The 22,781-nt window shown below is 41.3% G+C and overlaps 1 protein-coding gene across 3 annotated transcripts in view; it reads right to left on the minus strand.

Annotated features, from left to right (window-relative positions):
• Nucleotides 1–22,781, minus strand: part of tns1a (tensin 1a) — a 119,915-nt gene that overhangs the window by 60,322 nt on the left and 36,812 nt on the right. The window contains exon 3 of one of the 3 annotated variants that reach the window (XM_050063175.1): nt 22,641–22,678. In XM_050063175.1, coding sequence (XP_049919132.1) covers nt 22,641–22,678 — 38 coding nt within the window. Of the gene's footprint in view, nt 1–9,953; nt 10,039–22,640; nt 22,679–22,781 lie in introns of those variants that run through there. The other 2 variants (XM_050063176.1, XM_050063177.1) reach the window with 2 other exon arrangements.

The following is a 22,781-nucleotide window of genomic DNA, read 5'->3' on the forward strand; positions in this document are numbered from 1 at the left end:
CGAGAAGTCCATCTTACATTTTGATTCACACAGTGGATACTGGAGGGCGCTAGGACCCTGGCGCCGTCCCGACCTGCTCTGTGACTCCGCATGCACCTTGAGCACATGTCAGGCCATGCAACACATATGCCGGGATCGGACTACACAATATTTTTTTGCCATTCCAGATGGTCGCTGTGTCAGATTAGGTGATTATAGAGTCATAACTTCTTGCTGCGATTTGGCAGAGAGACATGGCAGATTACACGTTGGATGCTGACCAATCACAGCTTGTCTGTCTAGCCGTCTTTCACTATTTGGGTGATGTCTGGAGGTGATTTGGAAAAAGATGCCAGAAACTGACTTACTCTTACTTTTGTAGCTGCAGTGTTTTATACGTTACGGCTTGAGATTGGGATTTATGGTGGTTTTGGTGAGGTTGTTTTAAGGCTGCTTATTTTCTTGATTAATGTTTTGTCTTTAAAATGTTCGAAAATTATGAAAAATGTCACAGATTCCCAGAGCCAAATGTGACAAGTGTAGGGGGCTTCCAGACCTAACCTGTTTGGTCCAGTTGAAATGAACCCAGGTCTGTTTGCCCAGTTAGTACGGTTCATTTGGGCTGAGGTGAGAGCTACAAACTGAACCCTGGTGTGGACCAAACAACTGAACTGACGCCACCTGAAATAGTGGTCTGCTTCTAAGTGGACTCTGGTGTGGTTTGTTTGAGGTGTGAAAGACAATGAAACAACTGTAGGATTTTAAGATGGCAAATATGTGATTTTAGCTTGATTGTTAAAGTTAAAATGAGGTGGTTAGGTTCAGGAAAAAAGAACAGGGTTTGGCTTTAGAATCTTACGGGACGCTAACACCACCACTGTTAAACTATAATGGCAATTGGCTGCATATCATGCTGGCGTTGAAGGACGCCTTTTTTGGCGTCACTGCCCAAGTACTGGATTTCGATGACTTCGGAGTGGGACTGTGCTCGGGAGGACTGGATGGGAAAGGTGTTTGAGAGGATAAAGGCTAAGTATGAGGAGCTCTCAGGCGAATGCCGAGAGCAATGGATGGAAGACCCGATGCTAACCCATCAAGGTCAGCTGCCGAGGATTTGCGGGCTAGCTGCTCGACAGTTGCTGGGAGTCAGAGGACTGCACAGCAAGAGAGCCATCAGGAACATCGATGAAGCTGCTGAGAGAGCATCAAGATGGCTGTGGATCAAGAGGGGTGATCCATGGACCACACTAGCTACCAAGACACAGGTCAAGATCTGAGCAATTCTGGCTAGGTCGCCTGGGCGATGGTGTATGATGCTAAAAGCCCCGAAACGCCCAATGACCCCAAGTAAATCAGTTCATTAAGTCCGTTAAAAATGTGTGTGACCCAATAAATGTTTTGCATTTCTACTTGAAAAATGACTATTATGATTAATCTACCATCATTCTAGCTGTGTCTATGTTAATGAATAGTAAAGGTGCTGTTGTGTTGGATGTTTAAATATTATTATCAAAAAAAAGTTAATATCTTGGTACCTTCAACAAGTAATACCAGCAACTAGCACATTACTGCAGTAACCCTGATCTCAGGTCAGTTGTATGGCTAATGACACAAAGGGGTTTTTCCATCAACATCACTCTTGGCAAAGCAGTCTCATAGAGAAACAGAAAGCTTTGCACTGTAAGTGTTTTTTTCCTAGTAAAACAACAGTACGTTTCCCAACAAATACAACTGGGTGGCACACCAGTACTATAAAATGCAGAGTGGAGGCCCAGTACCTGTTGCCAGACCTCCCAGCAACAGTATCACTTGTCCCCTAATTATACTATCACCTCAAAATTAGAGCGGTTTTGATTTCCTGATGTTGCAATGCTACATGTAGCATCTTTAAATAGCAGGATATTTTAGCACTCAAAACATTTTGCTCATTATATCCATGGCATGCAAGTGTGGCTCCTAATAGTCTGCATCACCCTGTGCACCACAAATCACTGATTACGATGCGTAAACAGGTCCTCCCTGGCCAGCTGAGTGACTTCCATCTGATTGCATTTACTTTAATGCACACAGATAAACATGCATGTGGGAGTGCACACATGTGCATGGTAATTGAGTGGGTGCAGTGCTGCAACGTGTTGTGAGGTGACGGATGTTTACGAGCGGTGAGATGAGAACGCTCTATCAGAAGACAACAGACGCAGGCAGGAAGGAAGCTGCCGTAATTAGTTTGCTCTGGGAAAACAAAAGACTCATTGACTTTGTAATGCTATCATCAAGCGTATCAGAATACAGTAGTGGGATAACATCGCAGTAGAACAGATCCCACCCAGTGCATGCTGATATGCAATGTGATGGCATCAGTCCACCAGTCACTGCTGATACAGTCATGTGCTCCACTGAAAACATGAAGCTGACAAGAGCATACTGAGATATTTTATGATATTGCTACAAAATGTTTGCGCTAATTTCTATGTTTATATGCGTTACTGGCACACTGCAGTATGATCTGTACCTTGAAATCAACTGCTTGCTGATATTAAAGGGGCAGTTTGGTGTTTTTGAATTGGGGTTGTAGGAGATACTTAACCCCCACAGTGTATTACCTACAGTAGATCGTTGTCTATGCAACTCCAGTTTGGAGAAGCAGACAGGAGAAGCACCACAGAAGCTAAGCAATGCACTGCTGTGAATGGGGGCCACAGCAAAACATATTTTAGCCACCTAAAAAAGCAATATCAGTTTAAATGTATACTAAATATAGAATATTTTTTAACCACTTTATCTTGCCGTTAGACAACCCTTTTCGATGGGTGCCATTGTATTTATCTATGCTTTCTTCAAAGCCAGACTCCTTTGACAAACGCAGCAATTTTATCTTGCAGAACACGGGAGCTCCTGGGCTACCACTGCCTCGATCGTTTAGTTTGTTTGTGTTATTGTGTGACTTTGATGAATCAGAACTAACCCTTTAAAACACCGAAGTTACACAATAACACAACAGAACTAACCGCTCAAGGCAGTGGTCGACCAGCAGCTCCCGTGTTCTGCGAAGTAAAATTACTGTTTTGAAGAAAGCATAGATTCAGTTTAAGTTAATGTTCAGTTCCATGTTGGAGAGAGCTGTCTGACGGCAAAGTAGAGGGGTGAAAATATACTCAATATAGTGTACACTTAAACTGAGACTTTTTGTGGGTGGCTAAAATATGTTTTGCTGCTAGGTTGCTAGCTTCCTTGGTGGAACTCCTGCCTGCTTCTCCAAACTAGGGGTGTGCCAACCGCCATCTACTGTAGGTAATACACTGAGTACCTCATATAGCCCCCTTTCAAAAAATCAAACTATCCCTTTAAGAGCCATTGTTAATGTTATAAAATCTGATGTTATAAACCAAAATTTACAAGCCTTCAGTCAAAAATCCCCCTCGAGGCAGTGTGCAGTAAAAACAAAGATTTTACAGACCAAATCTATGTGGCTCAAACCATCAGTGGTCAAGATGTCGGGTTAATATCCGGTATTTAATAAAAGGCCAACAACAGTTGGACCTTGTCCTTGTGTGTGCATGTGTATACATGCGAGAGTAGCCATTGCTTTGGAGAAACTCTCAACCTGGAAGACATCATTTTGAATCTCTGGGTTAATAAAGTGAATGAGTTACAACTGTTGCTGCTGCAGGTGCTACAGGGAAGTGGCTAAAAGTGAAAATGAGGAGGGAATGTGGTATCCATTGACAAGGATGTATGAATGAAGACTGTCTGTTGCAAAGTAATAAACTCAGTGGTGAATAATGCATGCACCAATAATGCATGGCGACAAATAACTGAGGAGGCTGAGGAGGTGTATAACCAGTTTTTTGAAATATTTTGTTAAAAGACATATGATCCACCATGCATGCATTCTATATGTTACACAGCTAGCGTATTAGCAATGTTAGCTAGCTTAACATGCCATTAAAAAAGTGCATACGGTCCAAAGTCTGTTGCAAAAGTTCAGCTTTTTCAAAGACAAATTCTGGACTGGAGAAAAATAGGAGAAAAGGAGTTTCACAAACAAATCAGAGATCAAGAAGGTTTGTATAGGAATGAATGGATTTTTGGTTGACTTCCATACGCACATCGAGGTACATGGAAACGAGGCATAACTGCGCTTCCAAGGAAATAGCATCTCGGTGCTCCTGTGTTGTTGGCACATATTTAAATTTGGTATTATGCATACATTTAGTGCGAAAGCCATTCTTATTCTTCATTTAGTCAAAATTTTGACTGCTGTGCTTTTGGTACGAAGGCAGCATTTATATTTTGCCACATGGACAATTGCAATCAGACTCTTTATACACACCTATACACTCTCTATCATACTTTATAGGCGTGTTTGTGCCGCTAATATCATCAGCGTAATACCTTTAGTGAATTGAAAAGGAGCATAACAGATAGCAGTTGCAAATGAGGCAAACTTCATGGTGCTATTAGCAGCTGCAGTCTTTTTTTATTTAAATTTGCCCATCCTGCTCAGTTGCCAGTTTATTAGATATACCTAGCTAAAATAGATGCATTCTAATACAACTGTCCTGCAATAAATCCTACCCTCATGAATATTATACTGTTCAGTTTTTGCTGACACCATTTCAGAGAGGTGTTTATTCAACTGTATGGTCAAGACAGCCATTAGCCAACTACTCAACTGGAGCTTTTCAAAGGCCAACAGAGGATGAAGTTCCTACTCCCAGAAGTCAGAAGCGAGTCGGCTCATGCTCGCTCTTTACAGTGCCTTCACTATCTGGGGCCACGGCTGACATTCATATATCAGTGTCGGCAGTCCCATTGGCCCCGGGGCCTCGTAGCAAGAGCATCTGCCTTTATTTACAGCTGACAGGAGGTACTGTACTGTGCGCTGTACTGTAGCATATGCCTGCAAATGTCCTGATGATGACTCCCTCCAGTATTGATCCAAAGGTCAGAAGGTTATAGTGATGACTTTGAGCTTCGGTTGCTACTGTAGGTTTACATTGAGAGAAACCAGACTTCTGGCCAGCTCCCAGCCATATAAATGCTAAATCATTTCTTCAGGAACATATTTGTGCATGTAAAAGTGGTTTTCAAAGAATCCGACATGAGCAGTGCTTGCAAATATTGTTATCATTATCACATAGTTAGTGAGGCAGTCAGAGAGAAAATGCAGACCTCATAATCACACAAGCGTACATTCCTTCAAACAGCGAGTGCAACTCAAAATCCTCACCACATCACCATGCAACAAAGCAAGAGAACAACAGCTACTGAGTTCATCCATATATGGTGGGTGCAGCTGAAAGCCAGACTAATACAAGCTTCACGTGGTTTTTACCAGCTCAGACGGATAAAAGTTTAGGAATCTCCGAGAGGCCCTGCCACACGCTTCAACATCAGGCCTGAACTTCATCTGGTGTCTGTATTTATCCGTGCATCTTTTCTTAAGCATATGCAGCGAAATATCATGCAACTAAAATTTTGAAACAATGAATGTTGACCCTTGCTTTGGCCTCTGAATGAGTCTCCCTGATCAATTCCCAGCCAAGTGGCCAGCAGACCACAAAGGAAACTCTCAAACATTGAGAGAGTCAAAAAGAGTTTAGGCTTTTAAAACAGGGAGCTTATAATCTCATGGAGTCACGCGGGGCGTCTGGGAAGCCACTGAACTAGAACAAGGAGTCAAGCGAGCCACCGGGAGGGCCCCTCTGCAATATCAACCCAGCTGAGAGGCCTCGTTAGGGGGCAAACAGAGGTGAGCCGAGGCGGGACGTTGTTGAATTACCCGCAGCAAAGGTCAAATGTCTCAGGTGAGTCCAGACAGCTTCACGGAGCTTCCCTCCTCTGTCTTGATATCCCTCCCCTTCACAATGGATCAGCGAGGGCTTTAATAATTTCAGCAAAAGTGCTGCTCAAGTACTCAAGTGGGTTTATATGGAAATGGAGAGCGCGGGATATCAAAGCAGGACTCTCGAGCCCGGTCCACTGAGTTGAATCGTTGTATAATGAGTAAACGTGCTGCAGTTCAAGCAGGATACTGATTTTCTCTTCACTCTCACACTCTTCAAACAGGCTGGAACAAGCATCCTCAGATAACCATAAAAAAAGGAAAGAAAACACATTTTTGCAGATGATATAAACATATTCTTTGATGTCTTGCATGGGATGACTTTTTCTAAAGGGGTCAAGAGTTGCTAGAAATAGAAGTTGAGTTGTTTGGTCTACTTTTTTGTTCCTTTTTGATTCTCTCGACTTGGGAAAGCTGCAGTCTTTCCACAGATTTATGCCCTTTTAGTCCTCTGACTTAGCAATACTCAGTCTGATCTTACTTGATCTGCTCCGACCTAACTGATGGGAGAAAGCATGTTTGCCACTGTGCATAAATCATCTCATTGGCTCCAATAAATCAGCCTGCCATTGGTCCAACCACACTCAAAATTCCTCAAGCACTCCTCCTGCCCACACAAGAGCCACTGCCGCGCTGATGGCAGTTTGCCTGAGAAAGTAAATTCTTCACTTTCCAAACGGGGGCCAAATAAGGACTGAAGCTCAAACAGCCCCTTTGGAGGGATTTATACATCGGCTGGGTTTCTGTTTAACTTGGAAGGCTAATAAATCCGCCGAGCACTGTGATGGTGAAGAGCGTGTTCCTTTTCCCGCTCTGACATTTTGACATAATGTCAAGTGTGTAGCGCGCCGTGTTCGACTGGGTGGCAGTGTGTCGCTGGTGGGAGTGTGCTGGCAGCATGGAGCGATGTCAGCTGCTGAATAATATCTGATGTAGAGCTTAAAAAGAGAGTTAAATCACATTGTAGTAAAATAATGGCGAAATTAATGACTCATGCAGAATGCTGCCAGTAAAGAACACTGGGAAAGTTTTACCACTCAGATGCTATCTATCATTTATAAAGATGATTCAGTATTCTTTAGAACAGAGGATCCACATGTTATTGTGTTAAGGGTCTAAGCTATTTGGTGGATTTCCAACTTTGGAACCAAACACTGTGAAACATGCATTTCACTCTGGGCCGTCCCATGAAGCTCCACTTGCTATTTGCACCCAAACAGGATGGAAAAGAGCTGGTGTATACACATGAAGTCTAAATAATTGTTTTTGTAAAGTAGAACACACTGCCTGCCAGCTGTTTCCACTGGCGTCCATCAACACTCGGTAGCGCAACACAAACATCGTCCTCCCACAGCATGAAAACCATCGAATAGATGACAAGACCATGACTGGATGATAAAACAACAACCTTTGAAGCGCTTTGGAAGCTTTCTCTGCGATGTAAAATTCTACCAAGCGAAAAGTCTCCTCATGAAAAATCCACTATCTAAATCTTGTGGATAACACAAGAAGGGGATATGTTTTTTCACATGAGAACAAAATCACTACCACATGGTTAACACGCCATAAATAAGCATGAAAATCGTCTGACAGGCACAAGCGTTTGCTCCTACCCTAAATGGTTGAGACAAAATACACCACAACATACAGAAGGTTATTTATAATGAGATTCATCATAGTGGATTGCCTTCTTATTCTAACAATTTTGATTGCCAGTGAGCTCAGATATGTGTCCAAGACACATTATTTCACTTTGAAACCGACATGCCGATGTCAACTCTAAAGGAACTTCATCAAGTGCATGTCCATAGAGGCCATGGATCATTGAGGAAACAGCTAGTTGGTCATGGTCAAGCCACAGTGAGTGGTGAGTGGGCTCTGGCTTGGCTGCTTCGCCCCTTGTACGGTTACAACCAAATCGCTGCGAGCTACAGACGACAAAATACCCCATTAAACAAGGAAATGATGAATATCAGATGTGCAATTGTGGCTCACTTTGGACACAGGTTGAAAACCTCCAAATCTGAAAGCCCGCCTTGGAGTTTTATGTAAGAGGGGCATGACCGCATATCATAAATGTTAGGTCATTTCAATCGTGGGAGAGGTCTAACATTTGGCATGGGTTTAAAGCTAAAAATTACCTGAGTCGGTTTAGGTTTGCAATAAAAAAAAGTGTGCAATTTGGTTGCACTTCAAAGGCCAGGCTTCTATGTGAGTTGAAAACAAGCATGTTTTCATCATTACTGGATGGAGCCGATGTTGGACGGTGCTGATGGGTCTGTTCCGGACAGCGTTTGCCTATCACTTCCTGGTTAATTAGGGATGGCAACAGGATGCTCTTCTCATTCTACCACTAATAGCACAGTGAAGCGACAATAAAGAAGCCAAAATCAATGGTATACACACACAGAAAAGTGCCATAAAATATAGGCTTTGTAGAACACAAGATGCTCAGAAGGATTTGTGAATGCTCTTTTGCTGCAATTACTTCTATGAAAGCCATAATTTATGCGCGTGTCTACACTTAAGTGTAAATCTGAAAACAGTTTGTGTTACCTTGCATTGAAATTTCCTTTTAATCTAAACTTGCTTTTTTACTTTCCCTTGCCTGCCTGTCACTTATTTACAGAAATAAGTTAAGTGGGTAGCCGAGCCTGTACTAATTCAGCCTTGGCCTCTTGTGTGGTTGCATGTTAAATGCCATCCTCCCTGGTCACTACTGCTTTTATAACACTTCCTGGCACATACTTTGTAGCTGACGCAGCTCGAGGATCTTGCAGTTTTACAGTTTACTAGCCCCACTTTCTGTTTGCGTGCTCTTCTGGTGAAGTAGAATATCTTAAAATTCAATCTGCAAATCAAATGCGATGCGTGACCTGGGAAAACAAACATATCTGCACAAACATGCGGTTGGAATTTCTGTTGGGTGTCCTTTCAAGATGATTTTCTGCGATTTATGGTATGTTTTTTTCTCAGCATTTCTCTTAAGGCTGCCAAGCTTTTACTCCTCTGATGTGTCAAAAGATGAACCGCCCTGAGGGGAAGCTAGGTATGTTATTAAGGGATGGAAGAGACAGATAGAAGAGACAAATAGTTCGAGAGGGATAGATCTACAGGGAAAGCAGCCGTTCTATAAGCATCACTCTTAGAGAACATCTTCATGTTATGAGACACAAGGGAGACATGAGTTAGGGCTCTTTCGGCAGCTTAAGAGGGTTTCTGGGCGAGTTGGAGAAAGTGGTAGAGCATTTTCCCCTGAGAATTATGACCAATGTAAAAAGTGTGATGCCAGGGCAAGAGCAGCAGGTTCAAGGTTATGTAATGGCTTCAGATGCAAGAAGTGCTCAAGAAAAATGCGTCATAGTCAAAAAAAAAAAAAAGAAGAGAAGTTTTGGCAGTGCAATAAAACTGCATTCCTTTCCGTTGTTTTGACTCTCGAGTGGGAGACAGGACATACAAGCCTCGTGACCTTTTGACCATCCATGTTTAACTGCCATCCTTGTGTTAGCTCAAGGTCAAAGGTGAGTGATTGCCATCATCAGTCTGCATCCTCTCTCAAAGGTGTCAGAAAGAAAAAGGGTGAGAAAATGCCAAAGACAGTGCAAAGGAAAATAAGGAAAAATCAAAGCTAAAAAGATATTTTCTCCAGACGTAACCAACTGCTCTACTTCATGTCTTGTAATGCCACAACAGATGCAGGTTACGCTGAGAGAGAAAACACGTGTTTGCCTCCTGTGTTGACCAGTTGCTCCGGGTCTCTCCCCAGCTCTGCCGCCACAAATCACTTCTCGTCGGGTCATGAAAGGCTCCCCAAGCCTCAAACAGCAACTCAAATGAACTCTGTCTGTCCCGTTCCCATGGGAGCAACTTTCCCATGAGCAGCCTACATCCAAAACATGCAGGGTGAAGCATTTTGAAATGACAAAAATCCCTCTATGTTGCACCAACAGCCTTTTAATGCACTAAAATTCAGCTTTCTCAAGACTCATTTTAAGCCACAAAAGAATGCAAATAATTACAAATTCAGAAATCTTATTCAACATGCGAACCACGCAAAGTACAGATGGAATACTCTGAGACAAAATCCCTCTACGCATCTGAAAATCTACTCCCCCAGATGTCTTACCTGCACACCGGTGCCACTTTTTCTCACGCTCTCTCCCCCTCTGCCTTGTTTCTACCTCTGCATTCTCCCTGCCTTCAGACCCCCCTCCAGGAGAGAAAGAGGGCAAGAGAGGGAGTACCAAATACAGACACTTTCCTCCTCCTTCTCCTCCTCCTCCGCCCCTCTCGCTCACAACAACAGCAGTAATCCCAAACGCGTGCCAGAGAGCTACTGAACTCAATTCTGTGTATATGTGTGCGCGCATGTGGATGTCTGTGCAGCCTCTGGACTGGACCAGGATACACTCTTTATACTGCTGGCTTTGGTTCCTCCCGTCAACTGCCAAGAAATTTTGAAACACGCTATATAAGGCCAAGAAAGTGGCTTGGGGCTCCTTATGATTCCGGTACCCAAAACGAGAGAGCAAAAGCCGTCCGGGGGCAGACAGTAACTGTATCCCTCTGTATCCCTCCCTCTGCTAACCCGCTCTGTCTGTCTATTTCCCTCTCTGTCTCTCCTCCCTCCTTTTCCTCATAGCCCTCGCTGGAGCTGTTGACACATGCTTGACAGAGGGAGTGAGAGGGAGAATGGGAAGGAGAGAAGGAATAACTTTTCTGTTTGTGTTTCTGCAAAAAAAAATCTTTCAATCCAAACTCTATTTTACTTCTTGTTTTTCATTATACTATATGTAGTGTATTTACTGCATTTATTAGGTATACCAAGAAACTGAACCACAAAAATCTCCTTCCAGATAAAAGTTTGTCTTATCTTAAAAGTATTCTGAGCACACTGAATATAAATAGAAAGTGTTTAAAATAAGAAGCATAATGCATTTACTTGAGAAATAAAAAAATTATTGGCCCTGTTTTTCTATATTAACAAGATTACACATCCACCTGTTTACACAGTTTTGTTGGAACTCGTTGGAACTTGCCTCTATGCCCAGCAGTTTCAGGCTGTGCTCATCTTGTTTGTTTTGAATTGTTTTGCTGTTTTTTCAGTCTTTATTTTGTGTATGTCTCTCTCACACCTTATATGGTCGTCTTTCTTGACTGTTTATATGTCTCTGCACTTGTTTTCACTTGTTCTGTCATCAGCGTATTACACAATAAATGTTAAAAAAAAGAGAAAAAAAATCTCTGGTGAGATAAAAAAAACTCTTTTTTTTTTTTTTTTTTAGAATTCTGAGATTAATTGTTGCATTTCTGAGATAACAAGATGATCTTGTCTTTGGAATTAAAAAAAAACCAAACCCAAACAATCAGATTTTTTTTCCAATGAATTTTTTTTTAAGAATTCCGAGATAAGAATGGTTAATTCTTGTTTTTCTGAATTCACAAGAAAATAATATTTTCAATTATAAAAAAATTAGCTGATTTTTTTTGCCATACAATTTTTGGGAGAATTCCAAGACAAGATTCTTGTTAATTCTCACTTTTATGATTGAACCACATTATGATCTTTTTAATCCAGAAAAACTAGCATTTTTTTTTATTTTATGTGGAAACTTTTCTCAGAATTCTGAAGATAATATTGTTAATTCTCGTTTTTCTGAATTAACGGGATAATAATCTTTTTAATTAATTGTTTTTTGCCATGATTTTTTTTTAATTCTGATATGAGAATCTTGTTAATCCTTCTTTTTCTGAATTAATGGAAAAAATAATCTTGTTATTTTACATTTCTCTAAATTAAAATTTCTTTAAGAACTTTTCGCATAATTCTTTTTCTAAAGTGATGACATAATGATAAACCTCACTTTCTGAATAAACGAGATAATAATCTTTTTAATCTAAAAAAAATGAGCTGATTTTTTTTGCCATAAAATTTTTCTGAGAATTCTTACACAAGAATCTTGTTAATTCTCAATTTTCTGATTGAATAACCTTTTTAATCCATACAATATAAAATAATATAGTTAATTATATTTTTCTGAATTAACAAGATAATAATCATTTTATTTTTAGAAAATGAGCAGATTTTTTTTTTTTTTTATGAAATTTTCCCCAGAAATCTGACACAAGAATCTTGTTAATTCTCCTTTTTTTGGTTTAACGGGAAAATAATGTAGTTATTTTCTGAATTACAAACATAATAATCTTTTTAACTGAGAAAAACAAGCAAAATTTTATTTCCTTGAAAACTTTTCTCAGAATTCTTTTTATAAATTAAATAGATTTATAGATTTTTTCCAATTCGGAGATAAGAATCTTATTAGTGCTCATTCTCTGAATTAACGAGATAAAAATCTTATTAATTCTTGTCTTGTTAATTTGCATTTTTCTGATTTAACCAGGTAGTAATCTTATTAATCCAGAAAAACAAGCAATTTTTTTCCTTGAAAACTTTTCTCAGAATTCTAAGATTAGAATCTCGTTAATTCTCATTTTTTCTGAATAATGAGATAATAATCTTGTCAATTAAAAAAAAGAAACTAAAGTAAATTTTGTTTCTCAAGTGACTACAGTATGCTTCGTATGATTCTATAATCTGTACAGTGCTGTACTAAAGTGTGGGTTAACACAAAATTCTCTTTGGCACTCTCAAAAATTTTATGCGCGACATGAAAACATTTAATCTTAGAGTTGGAGAAAAGCTGCAGAGCTGTAGTTTTTACCTGCAGCGACAATCTATAAGGTCGCACATGCATGCACCATTACTCCAGAGCAAAAAGCTGAGGTTGACAGACAGGCTACCCCAAAATCCCTCCTCTCTAAAATACTTGGGAGGGAAATATTTGCCAGTGTCCCGTTGGGTTTTAAGCACTTGGGGTGAACTTAGCTCTTGACCTCCAGACGAGGACTGAGGTAAATTGGGCCATCAGTCATCTGCTAGCACCCGGTTATTAGGCCGCCCGTACAGTTTGTCTGCCAGCTCTATCTCCCAACTACCCCGCTGCATCTATACCACTGAAGGGCGTCGCTATGGAGACGTGCTGTGATGGCTCTTTGATGTGACGTGTTTGCGCCGGGGAAACAGACTTGCCTCTGTGAACGGGCTGCTGAGGAATGAGGAGGCTTGGCTCTTGTGAATGCGAGTGTGTGTGTGTGCACGTGTGTGTCTCATCATTTTCTCCCTCTCGCTCTTGTTGTACCTTTTTCACTTTCATGCTTGGATAGTTACTCTCTTTTCCATGCCAACATTCTTGAGCGCTCCTCATCCCCTGCTTCTATGCACGTCTTACTGTGTTTTTGGTCTTGCTCCATGCGCTTTTTCCTTTTGGAAGATAAAGCAGATAAAAAAGCAGAACCTTAGAAGGAAAAGAGTCTGTAAAACACCACTGAAAAGGAGTCATGGAACCTGTTCAGTGACTTCTTTGGCCTCGGGTTTCACGTCTAACATCCCATTTTTCTCTTTCAATGTCAATCCAAACTTTCAATGTCCGCACAAACACATGCTGAGTTATATAAATAGTCCTAAATTTTACAGTAGGTGGTAAAACAAAGTTGCACCGGTGCCTCCTGAGATGTTAAAGAGCTTCTGGGCTGCATTTAAGGGAGCATGTCATTTGCGAGAGGTCTAATTAAAGGCCTCTCTTACTTTTCACACATCCACATGTTAGGATGCAGATTAAAATGTTAGGATGCCGGGATTAAAAAGCTTGACCCCAAATCACTTGACCTCCCCAGTTCTGCTCTGAAGGAGCTTAGTTCAAGTCAGGCTTAGTGGAGTCTGGAATGTGCATGAATAAACTCAAAGACAAACAAATGAGCTTTTAAGTCACTTTGTAGCAGTAAAAGTCTGAGCTACAGGTACACACCCTGAGAGTTTTCCCATATCACTATAAACTCTGACAGAACCTCCTTCCTTCTCCTAAAATGCTTAGCTGTTTCTTGCACATCAGTGCTCGTGTTATGTAAGCTGCGAGTGAGCTCAGCTTGACAGAAAGGGATTTTGGGCTACTCGAGATGAAACGGGACAGTGTGAGTCTCCTCGCGGCAATAATATCCCCTGGATTTCCTTTTGCATGACAAAGGAACTATTGAATCTGCTAAAAATAGAAATTCAGCATGTGACTGGGTCGCCAGATCTGCTTCAAAACCTTAATATTTTTAAGACAAGGGTGTACTTTCTTAGTTCAAGGTTCTAATAGAGAGTTGAGGCATTAACATTGTAATTTTTTTCCATTTATATAATTGTAAACTATTATTAGTTATTAATTAAAGATTTTTTCTCATTTTCAAGATAAATAACAAGGTAAAGTAACCAACTGCTTGCCCTCATCCCACTGGTTGACACAGAAGATTACTATTAACAATGCATTAGAAGATGTAAGAGTATTGTGCCCAAAGAAAAAAACTGCTTTCTACCTGACAGACTGGGAAGTTTAATTGTGCCAACAGGAATACGCCCCCTTGGTTTTTAATGTGTCTGATAACCTCCGTTATTTTATTCTTGGACTGCGCCTGTGACTCACGTCCCAGTCCTACTGTTTCACCCCCGGTGTTGCGCCAACATCTGTGAACATCTACAACTACAGGAAGTGGAAAAGCCTGATTACAAGAGGCACTTTGTTCGGCTCCAGCTGACAGCAGCGATAAGTAAACAAGTCGTGAGATTTTTAATTTCCTCGCTGAAAAAGAAAGAAAAAAAGTGTTGAAAACACTGAGTGCTGTTGCAGTGTGGTAGCACACAAAACCTAAACCCAGAGAAAAATGTGGATTAAATGTCAGCAATTCTCAGCCTTGTCCAGGCTTTGACCTTTACTGTTATAAAACTGGCCTTGCATGGTATCAATGCTCAAGAAATGCTTTATCTTTAAATCAAGACCTACATAGAGACCATTGTCCACTAAAAAAGAACACCATAGGTTGTTTGTACAAGCAGTCAGGTGACAAAAAGAGCAGTAAAGTCTGCATAGGAAGTACAGGGTGGATGGATGGGTCAAACAAACACATGACTCTGACCCAGAAGACAGCTGTTCGCATCCTGTATGAAACCAAAAGTCAATGTTGAGCTATTTTAACTTACATACTTAAGTACTAAATTGTGGATGGGTCACTCAAACGCAGGCCTTTCACTATGGAGACCGGTGTTCATGCCCTGAGGTCACTTCTTTTAAAAATAATGTAGCGTAGTAAGCTAGCATGTGTGGCATAATACGCTAGTGGTGTATGTCATGTCTGTCATGTGACATACATCCCAATACTTTCGTAAGAGAACAGTAGGCTTCCTATTTAAAACCAAATCATGACATTTTTATGTCTTCAAACCAGCGATATCTCGCGTTCATATGAATGTCGTTCAGGGAATTTCTTCAAATCTAGCACAAACATTCACTTGGACTTAACAACAAACTCATTAGATTTCAGTGGTCAAAGGTCAAGGTCACTGTAACCTTGTATCCTTCTCATTGTCGTGAACATGATATCTCAAGAAGGCCTTGAGGGAATTTCCTCAAATTTGACAAAAACGTTGGGCTCAACTATGAAAACATTAGATTTCAGTGGTCAAAGGTCAAGGTCACTGTGACCTTGCATCTGTCTCATTCCTGTGAATGCGATACCTCAAGAACACCTTGAGGGAATCTCCTCAAATTTGGCTCAAACATCCATTCGGACACAACTGATTAAATTTTGGCGGTTAAAGGTCAAGGTCACAGTGACTTCAAAGTAACCTTTTTTTTGGCCATAACTCATGAATTCATACGCAAATTATTAGAGAATTTCACACAAATGACAAATAGGATAAAATGATGAAGTGACATGTTATATTCAAAGGTCAGAGTTCAGCTTCACAGTGACATCATAATGTTCTGCAAAACCACTTTTCTGGCCATTATTCAATGTCATATATCAGGAACAGAAGGGGAGACATTTGGTCAGATACTGAATTTTGGGTGCCCATCTTGAAACTGTGCTGATTGTATGGTTCTTCAGTGCTGCCGGGAAGAGACATGTGTGAAGCACCCATGTTTTCAGAGACATGGACGTGAACTTTAATTGCAGATTGGGTGGTAATTCTCTATACCTAACCACCTAGTTTTGTTGCCTTTCCTTCACAAATTTTTACATTGTAATTGCAACTGTTTCATAATGTTAAGGACAAGTTTAAATATGTGATTGTTAGGATGGTTGTTTATCTTGTTTTGGGGAAAGTTATATATAGCCCTATAGCTTTGTGGTTTGCAGTGCACAAACTAAACTAGGCTCAACTCTCTTTCTGAGGACATTCTCAAAGCTTTAATCTCGAAACCTGAACCTTCAAGGCTTGACAAACCATAGCATACCTGAAATGCAATGTCAAATTTCTTTGCAGCTTGCATTTATCTTGCATCACAGCAGCACGCAGAAGTTTTCCAAACAAATTTGTCTTGTGGCTGAGGTAGTATTGCAGCAGCAACACATACGGCACGTCAAAGACCACAATATACTTTCTTTAAAAACATGTAAATAGTGTTTTACAAAATGCAGCCAAGGAAAGACAAAAGCACCCTCCCTCCAGCATTGTTGTTTACATGAGGAATATTCAAAGTTCTTGTGCTCTCGCTTGCCTTGTCCAGCCCTTTCCCATCATTCCTCTCTGGCCCTACCTTCCCCTGCCAAACCTCGCCTGTGTCTTCCAACCCGCCAGCCCATCGAACAGCACAAACCACTGCAGCGGCATTCCAGGAGGCTCCTCCAAGACATGGCAGGGATAAATCATAAGGAATAATGAGGGCTTGTTTCCATGGAGGGTGAGAGAGAACAGAGAGCTTACAGACGCTGCGCTATCCAGTCAACACAAGAAAACACACATACTTGCACACATGCAAACTGATGCTATGCTATCGGATGACTGTTTGCATATTTTTATTGCAGCGGTGCCAAAATCGAACCCTGAATCCAGGCAATGGAGTGTTTTGATGTATTTGTGACCCTGAATGAGTGAACCCATAAAACAGTGTGAAACATTCATGAAATATCGGCAAGTTCCCACAGTGCTGACACATATATATGCTCTCATGCATAGATACTGACCACAACAACTAGTTTCTGCTTTTGAGGAATTTGAATTCTAATACAAAGTTTTGTTCATTTAATTTATTACACCAAAATTTCCCAGCATGACTTCAAACACCCATGAGTCAGGTATGAGGACCCAGACTCCTGTCTAACAGAGAGCATCTGTCTCCAACCCACAACTTGGGTGTCCAGACGGATTTTGGGCAGTATCCCAGCCACAGCACCCCTGTCCCGACAAACCTCCACCTCACCGTAGACAACCATAACAACTACACTAAGGTCACAAAGTCTGCCTCATATACGCCGCGGGACGAGAACGCATCCGTCGCCGAGCTAGAACATCCTCAGGGCTCCAAAAACACCCGTCCACACGGAGATGGTTGTGGTCGAACGAAAAGGAAAACAGAAAATGACGGGTAGCCAGAGACGATTAGCCGTTCTTCATCAAGGCACATTAGTGGACATCTGTCTTTTGGATGTTCTGCAAAGACATTTTCATAAGCTTTAAAAGTTAATGATCGAACCACATGCGGTTATGGATTTTCAGAGAAAGGGAAACATATCACTAATCGTTCCACTGACAACAAGATTACAGGGACACTGGCAAAATGTTTTATGGACTTTAAAGGTGCAGTAAGTCAGATTCTTTTAGTGAAATGAACATCATGCTGTGCATCTGCTTTAGAAACTGACTTTCCACATTCTCCTGCTGGAGCAGCAAGGTATTTAAGTCCTCACAGCAAGTGAGCAAATGCAGAAATAGTTGTATTATTACAACATTTTGCATGGTGATAGACTGTTACCTACACTAGATGTTTCTTGCTGTCAAACCTTGAGATGCCAGTTTGTTGCAATTTCTCGAGTCACCAACAGAGTTCAGTAAACACCATTGAGACTATGTTTACTCTGCAAGTCTTACTGCTTAGATTTGATTTTTTTGTTTTCTTGTTCACAATATTTTTTAAACGTGACCAATGTCAGAGTCCAGTGTGAACTGGATGCGCAGAAGAACGATAACAAATTAGTCCCAGCAGCTTGCGTTGTACGTAAGTAAACATGGAGGCCACTGAAGTCGACATTTACGTTTTCAGTTGTAAGCTTACGTGCAGCAGAGGCCAGTAAATTCATAGGCAGATGATAATGAGGGAGAGGATGAGGAAAAAGACAGACAAGTTTTAAATTATGGCTCTTTGTGGAGCAATAGCTGCTACTTCTGTACGGAGGTGTGTGTGGTGGTGTGGTGTTAATGGCTTCACTGGTCTAACACCTCACTGTCCCTCCACTGACATCGCAGCTGTCTTCCATGTTTGTATTCACCAACTGATTCCAGCTATAACCAGAAGTGTGACGAATGTCGATCCAGAGTGACTTAAAAGTGGAATGAATTCCAATATGACTGTTGGGACTGAAGTCGCGCTGCAAGAAAATCAGAGCTGTATCTGATTTGTCCACGTATGAAAGGCCTTACTCAGACTGCCAGCCCAAATTGTTTTTTTGGCGTATCCAGATTGATTTTATGAAGTCTGGATCTGAATCTGCACCTAAACCACATTCAAAGGCGGTTTAGATGCAATTCAGATTCCTACAGATGCATCACAGTACAGACGCTCTGGCTGCTCAAATTGGTTTTCAAAGTGTCTTTGAACAGTCCATGGACAAATGCCAAAATTTGTTGTGTGGAAGGCATAATGACAGTCACTGCTAACTGTAGGTCACTGTAACACTGTCAGCTGTTGTTAGCATCTTTAACACAGTTATCACTGCTAACCCACGTCATTTCGGCCAAGCCCAAGCCAAAATGGAAGTGCCAAGAACCACAGTTCCTCTAATGGCCACTTGAGGCTGGCTCCAGAAGTCAATCCCCACTGACCGCCATATAAATTGCCTGACTTTACAGCTGCAATAAACATGGTCAAGGTCTCTAGCTGATTTCCCCCTTCATGAAAACTTTATAGGGGGTGAATTTTTATATAACTCAACCATTCACATTTAATTAAGGCTTAAAGTTATGCATTATTACGGACAGAGCTGCTTGTGTGATAGGCAATCTGCAAGGTGTCACCACAGTCTGTGATTCAGATTCACCCCTTGCACCTCCACAGCTCGACCCTCTCGTCCAAATTTGGTCACTACTGGCTAAAGCGACGACTGAAATGCTGACATTAAGGCTTCAAAACGGGAGTCCAGAAACCAATGGGTGACGTCACGGCAGCTACGTGTATTATTTAATAGTCTATGTGAGAGCCGTGTGCAGGCAAACCCAGCCAAGACTCTGAGTACAGTATATAGACTCTTTAAGACTACAATACTCTTGCAAACAATACATGAATGTGCAAGTATAATTATGAAAAACTTCTTTAAACTTACTTTTGTACATCCTGATTTGCAGTAAAATTACTTAATTATTTGCATGACTCAGAAAACTAAACAAATTAAACTAATGAAGTGATAGTGGGTATAGTGCAGACACTTTGTATGAATAAATTACACGTATATTGTCTCACATCATATGTTAAAAACATTTACCTTAATCACACACTCATAAAAATCAGAAAGGCCCCATTAAAATGCCATAAAAACACAGAGACGCTGCATAAAACATAATAACACCACCATTAAAGCATTCAAACAACTGTCTTTTAGTGTCCTGGTTACTATACAGCATAAAGAGGGAAGTTGCGGCAGCTTGAAATAATAAACACATAAAACGAAATCAATGCAGCGCAGCAGTTATCTTCACGTCTGGTGAGCTGCAAACCGCTGGCGACAACCTCATTGTGCTTCATGACAAATTTACTGTTCAAGGTCAGCGTGGAGTCAGCTGAAGAAAGCATCACCGCCTGCCTAAATCCACAACTGTATTTGCACAAAGACTTTACTTTTCCATACTTTTATGGCCTGAAACAATGAGTGTGCCACTGCCATACTGTGCCCTGTTTATTTTTATTCGAGGGTCATTTCACTGGACGAAGCCAATATAAATGTTTGGTCCCAAGTAAACCAATTTAGGGATTAGCACATTAGCAAATAAGGATTAGGGAAAATCGTGCCAAAGCTCTCATTTTTAACCAAATTAACCAAAAACATTTCCTATCAGTTCTTCTCCTCTCCCACACACATACACCTCATTCTCCTCCTCCTTCAAAATATTTCCTGTCCAATGTCTGTCACCACCAGAATGAATGACTCATGACTCTGGCTATCCTGATTATTCCCCCAATTGCCACCACAAATGGCTTTGCCTGGTTTTAGAGGTATTTGGGAGATTTTTCCTCAGATGTTTTGGGAACACACAGCTTTTGTTCCTATAGTAATATTTGGGTTGAGCGATGGTTTTGGGGATGTTTTTGGGGAAAGGGGGAGGAGGTAAGAATCAGGGCAGACTGGAGAGGAGAGGGAAAAGAGAAGAGAGACATTTCTCCCCGCCAGTCACAACTAAAACCACTAAGAATAGCCTTGTTTTGCTCTTCCCCTCCGCCCTTTCCCTCCCTTCTCTCCGTCATTCATTCCTTCCTTTTCATTTACTCTCCCCATGCATTCTTCCCCTTTCCACTGCAGATTGGGATCAAATGTGGCGAGTGTGACTGTGAAGAGGTGGAACTGTGGAATATTTTGATGCGAGGAAGCAGAGATGAAACACCACATGGTTTCACTTCCTCTTCAGTTTTCAGGATTTTCCTCGCAAACATCCTGCAGCTCAGGGTGCAAACAATGTTTCTCATGACTTTTTTTTGGAAAAAAATATATGCATGTGAATTATGGGAATTATGGGAGAGGCAAATGCATGAGGTGGTGGTTGAAATAGAAAAACATGTTTCAGGTACTTTCTTTGGGAAAGATGGGTTTTCGGTAAGAAAACCATGAGTCAGAAGGCTTGCCAATGTTCTGGGTTTATGATACTCATGATAATGACTTACAATAGGGGAACTTTGATCTGAGATCAACGACGGCAATCTAGAGATCGCAACAAAATAAGTATTTGTTTGATTTCATCTGTTGTGCATGTTTCAATTGAAGTGAAGGGAGATGGAATGAATATTTGTAGGATGGAAATGTAATGGGACCGAGTCCTGCAAGTATTGAATTGGCTAAAGCAATGCCAGATGACATCACATTAGGTTTTTGCTGAACGAATCAGTGTTCTTTGGTCCTTTTGCATTTTTTAACCCTAAAAATGAGCCATTTATATTTACATACGGGAAAGGTCTCTGTCCTGGAAGTCCACCATGTTGTTCTACAGTAGCTCAGGACAGTCAAACCAAACACTGGCTCTAGATAGAGCCATGTGTGTTGCTGTGTTTTTGCGTTGGCAACTGCAGTTCTCCTACATGCTTGGCACACCGGAGAAATTTCAGTTGGTTGCAATCTGCAACCTCACCAGTCCAGTTTATAGCTCTGCACTGAAGCTATGCCTATGGTACAGCGTAGAGTAGGGTGTAGGTTATGGCGTAGGGTAGCCTGACATGCACCTTCTGGGAAATAAAGCTTAGCATAAGTTCAATCAGGAAGACTGTCTTTATGCTATATCCATTCACAATTCTCTCTCTATCCCACTCCCACCAATCGGTTGACTACGGTGTTCCCTCTCCTGGTTAGCCAATCAAACTTTGTCACCCTCTCCTCCACCTCATTCACCTCCAGTCACCTTATCCAGAGCCCAGGACCAGCTCATCAAAAGCCCACTCCTCTTCACATCCAGACCCTCAGCCCCCTCTTCATCTCATTTCATCACCACCATTACCACCAGCAGCGTCTAGACTCCATAGGGGGGGGGGATCCCTAATCTACTACGTCTTTACCACCCTCCTGGAATAGATGACATCACGATTGGGTCTAATTGCCAAAGACTTTTACATTTCTCATACTTATGTGCACATGTAAATACATATTCTTTTCTCTCAGAATGAGTTTCTCCTGATTGAAATGAAACTACACGTTGCAGTGATGCAAACCCCAAAAGCTGTAATTAGTTTGCTTGGTAGCCTGCATTTTCTCCTATGCATTTCTGGCTGCTCCTTCTCCGTGAATGTGTACCAAATTGAAGAGAGGTTAAAGGGCTAAATTAGGAATTTCTAATATGTTATGCCCATGGCCTTTTGAACGTTCAATCAATATTTGTGAACATGATCTACTCTCTCTCAAAACCAGAGAAGGAGTCTGAAACTTTTGATGTCATAGGGTATAAAGTGCGGAGCTGCTGCATAGACAATGAATGGGAGCCTGATTCTGTGGTCCCACAGAATATTTGATTTCCTACTGTAGTGTTCTCAACTCTGAAACAGAAAATGTATCCATATACTAAGAATATTCCCCTGGGTGCTCTCACTGTCATAGGCCATAGGTCCTTGTAGCTCAGTCTATAGGGACCTGGGTTGGGAACGGGATCAAGTCCCCCTCAAGTAGCTGGAGAGGTGTCAGCTCACCCCCTGGGCACTGCTGAGGCACCCCTGAACAAGGCATTGAACCCCCAACTGTTTGGGGCGCCTGTCCATAGGCAGCCACCCCACTCTGATATCCCTCCATTTAATGCATGAATAGGTCCTGTTTGTGCATGTGTGTGTGTATATGACAACATAGTGATCTGTACAGTATGTTAAAGTATGTGTGTATCAGTCTGAATGTGGAGAATACATGTGTTCATTTCAGTATGTATTGCATGTTAGAGTGTTGGTGGGCACATGCTGGTATGCAGTTGTGCATATGTAATGATATTAAGTCATAACTCACTAATAATAAGGAGTAAATGATGTTCAATGTGTCTTACCTTCACTTCACATTTTTTATGGCAGGACAACCGGCACGCTGAAAGAAAAGACACAACGTTAGGTTTGTAAATTTAACAGGCAGCAGCAGACCTGGATGAAAAACAAAACAAAACATGTCACTCAGAGTAAACATCCATTTT

Source organism: Epinephelus moara, chromosome 15 (genome assembly GCF_006386435.1).
Source record: "Epinephelus moara isolate mb chromosome 15, YSFRI_EMoa_1.0, whole genome shotgun sequence".
Lineage (NCBI taxonomy): Eukaryota > Metazoa > Chordata > Actinopteri > Perciformes > Serranidae > Epinephelus > Epinephelus moara.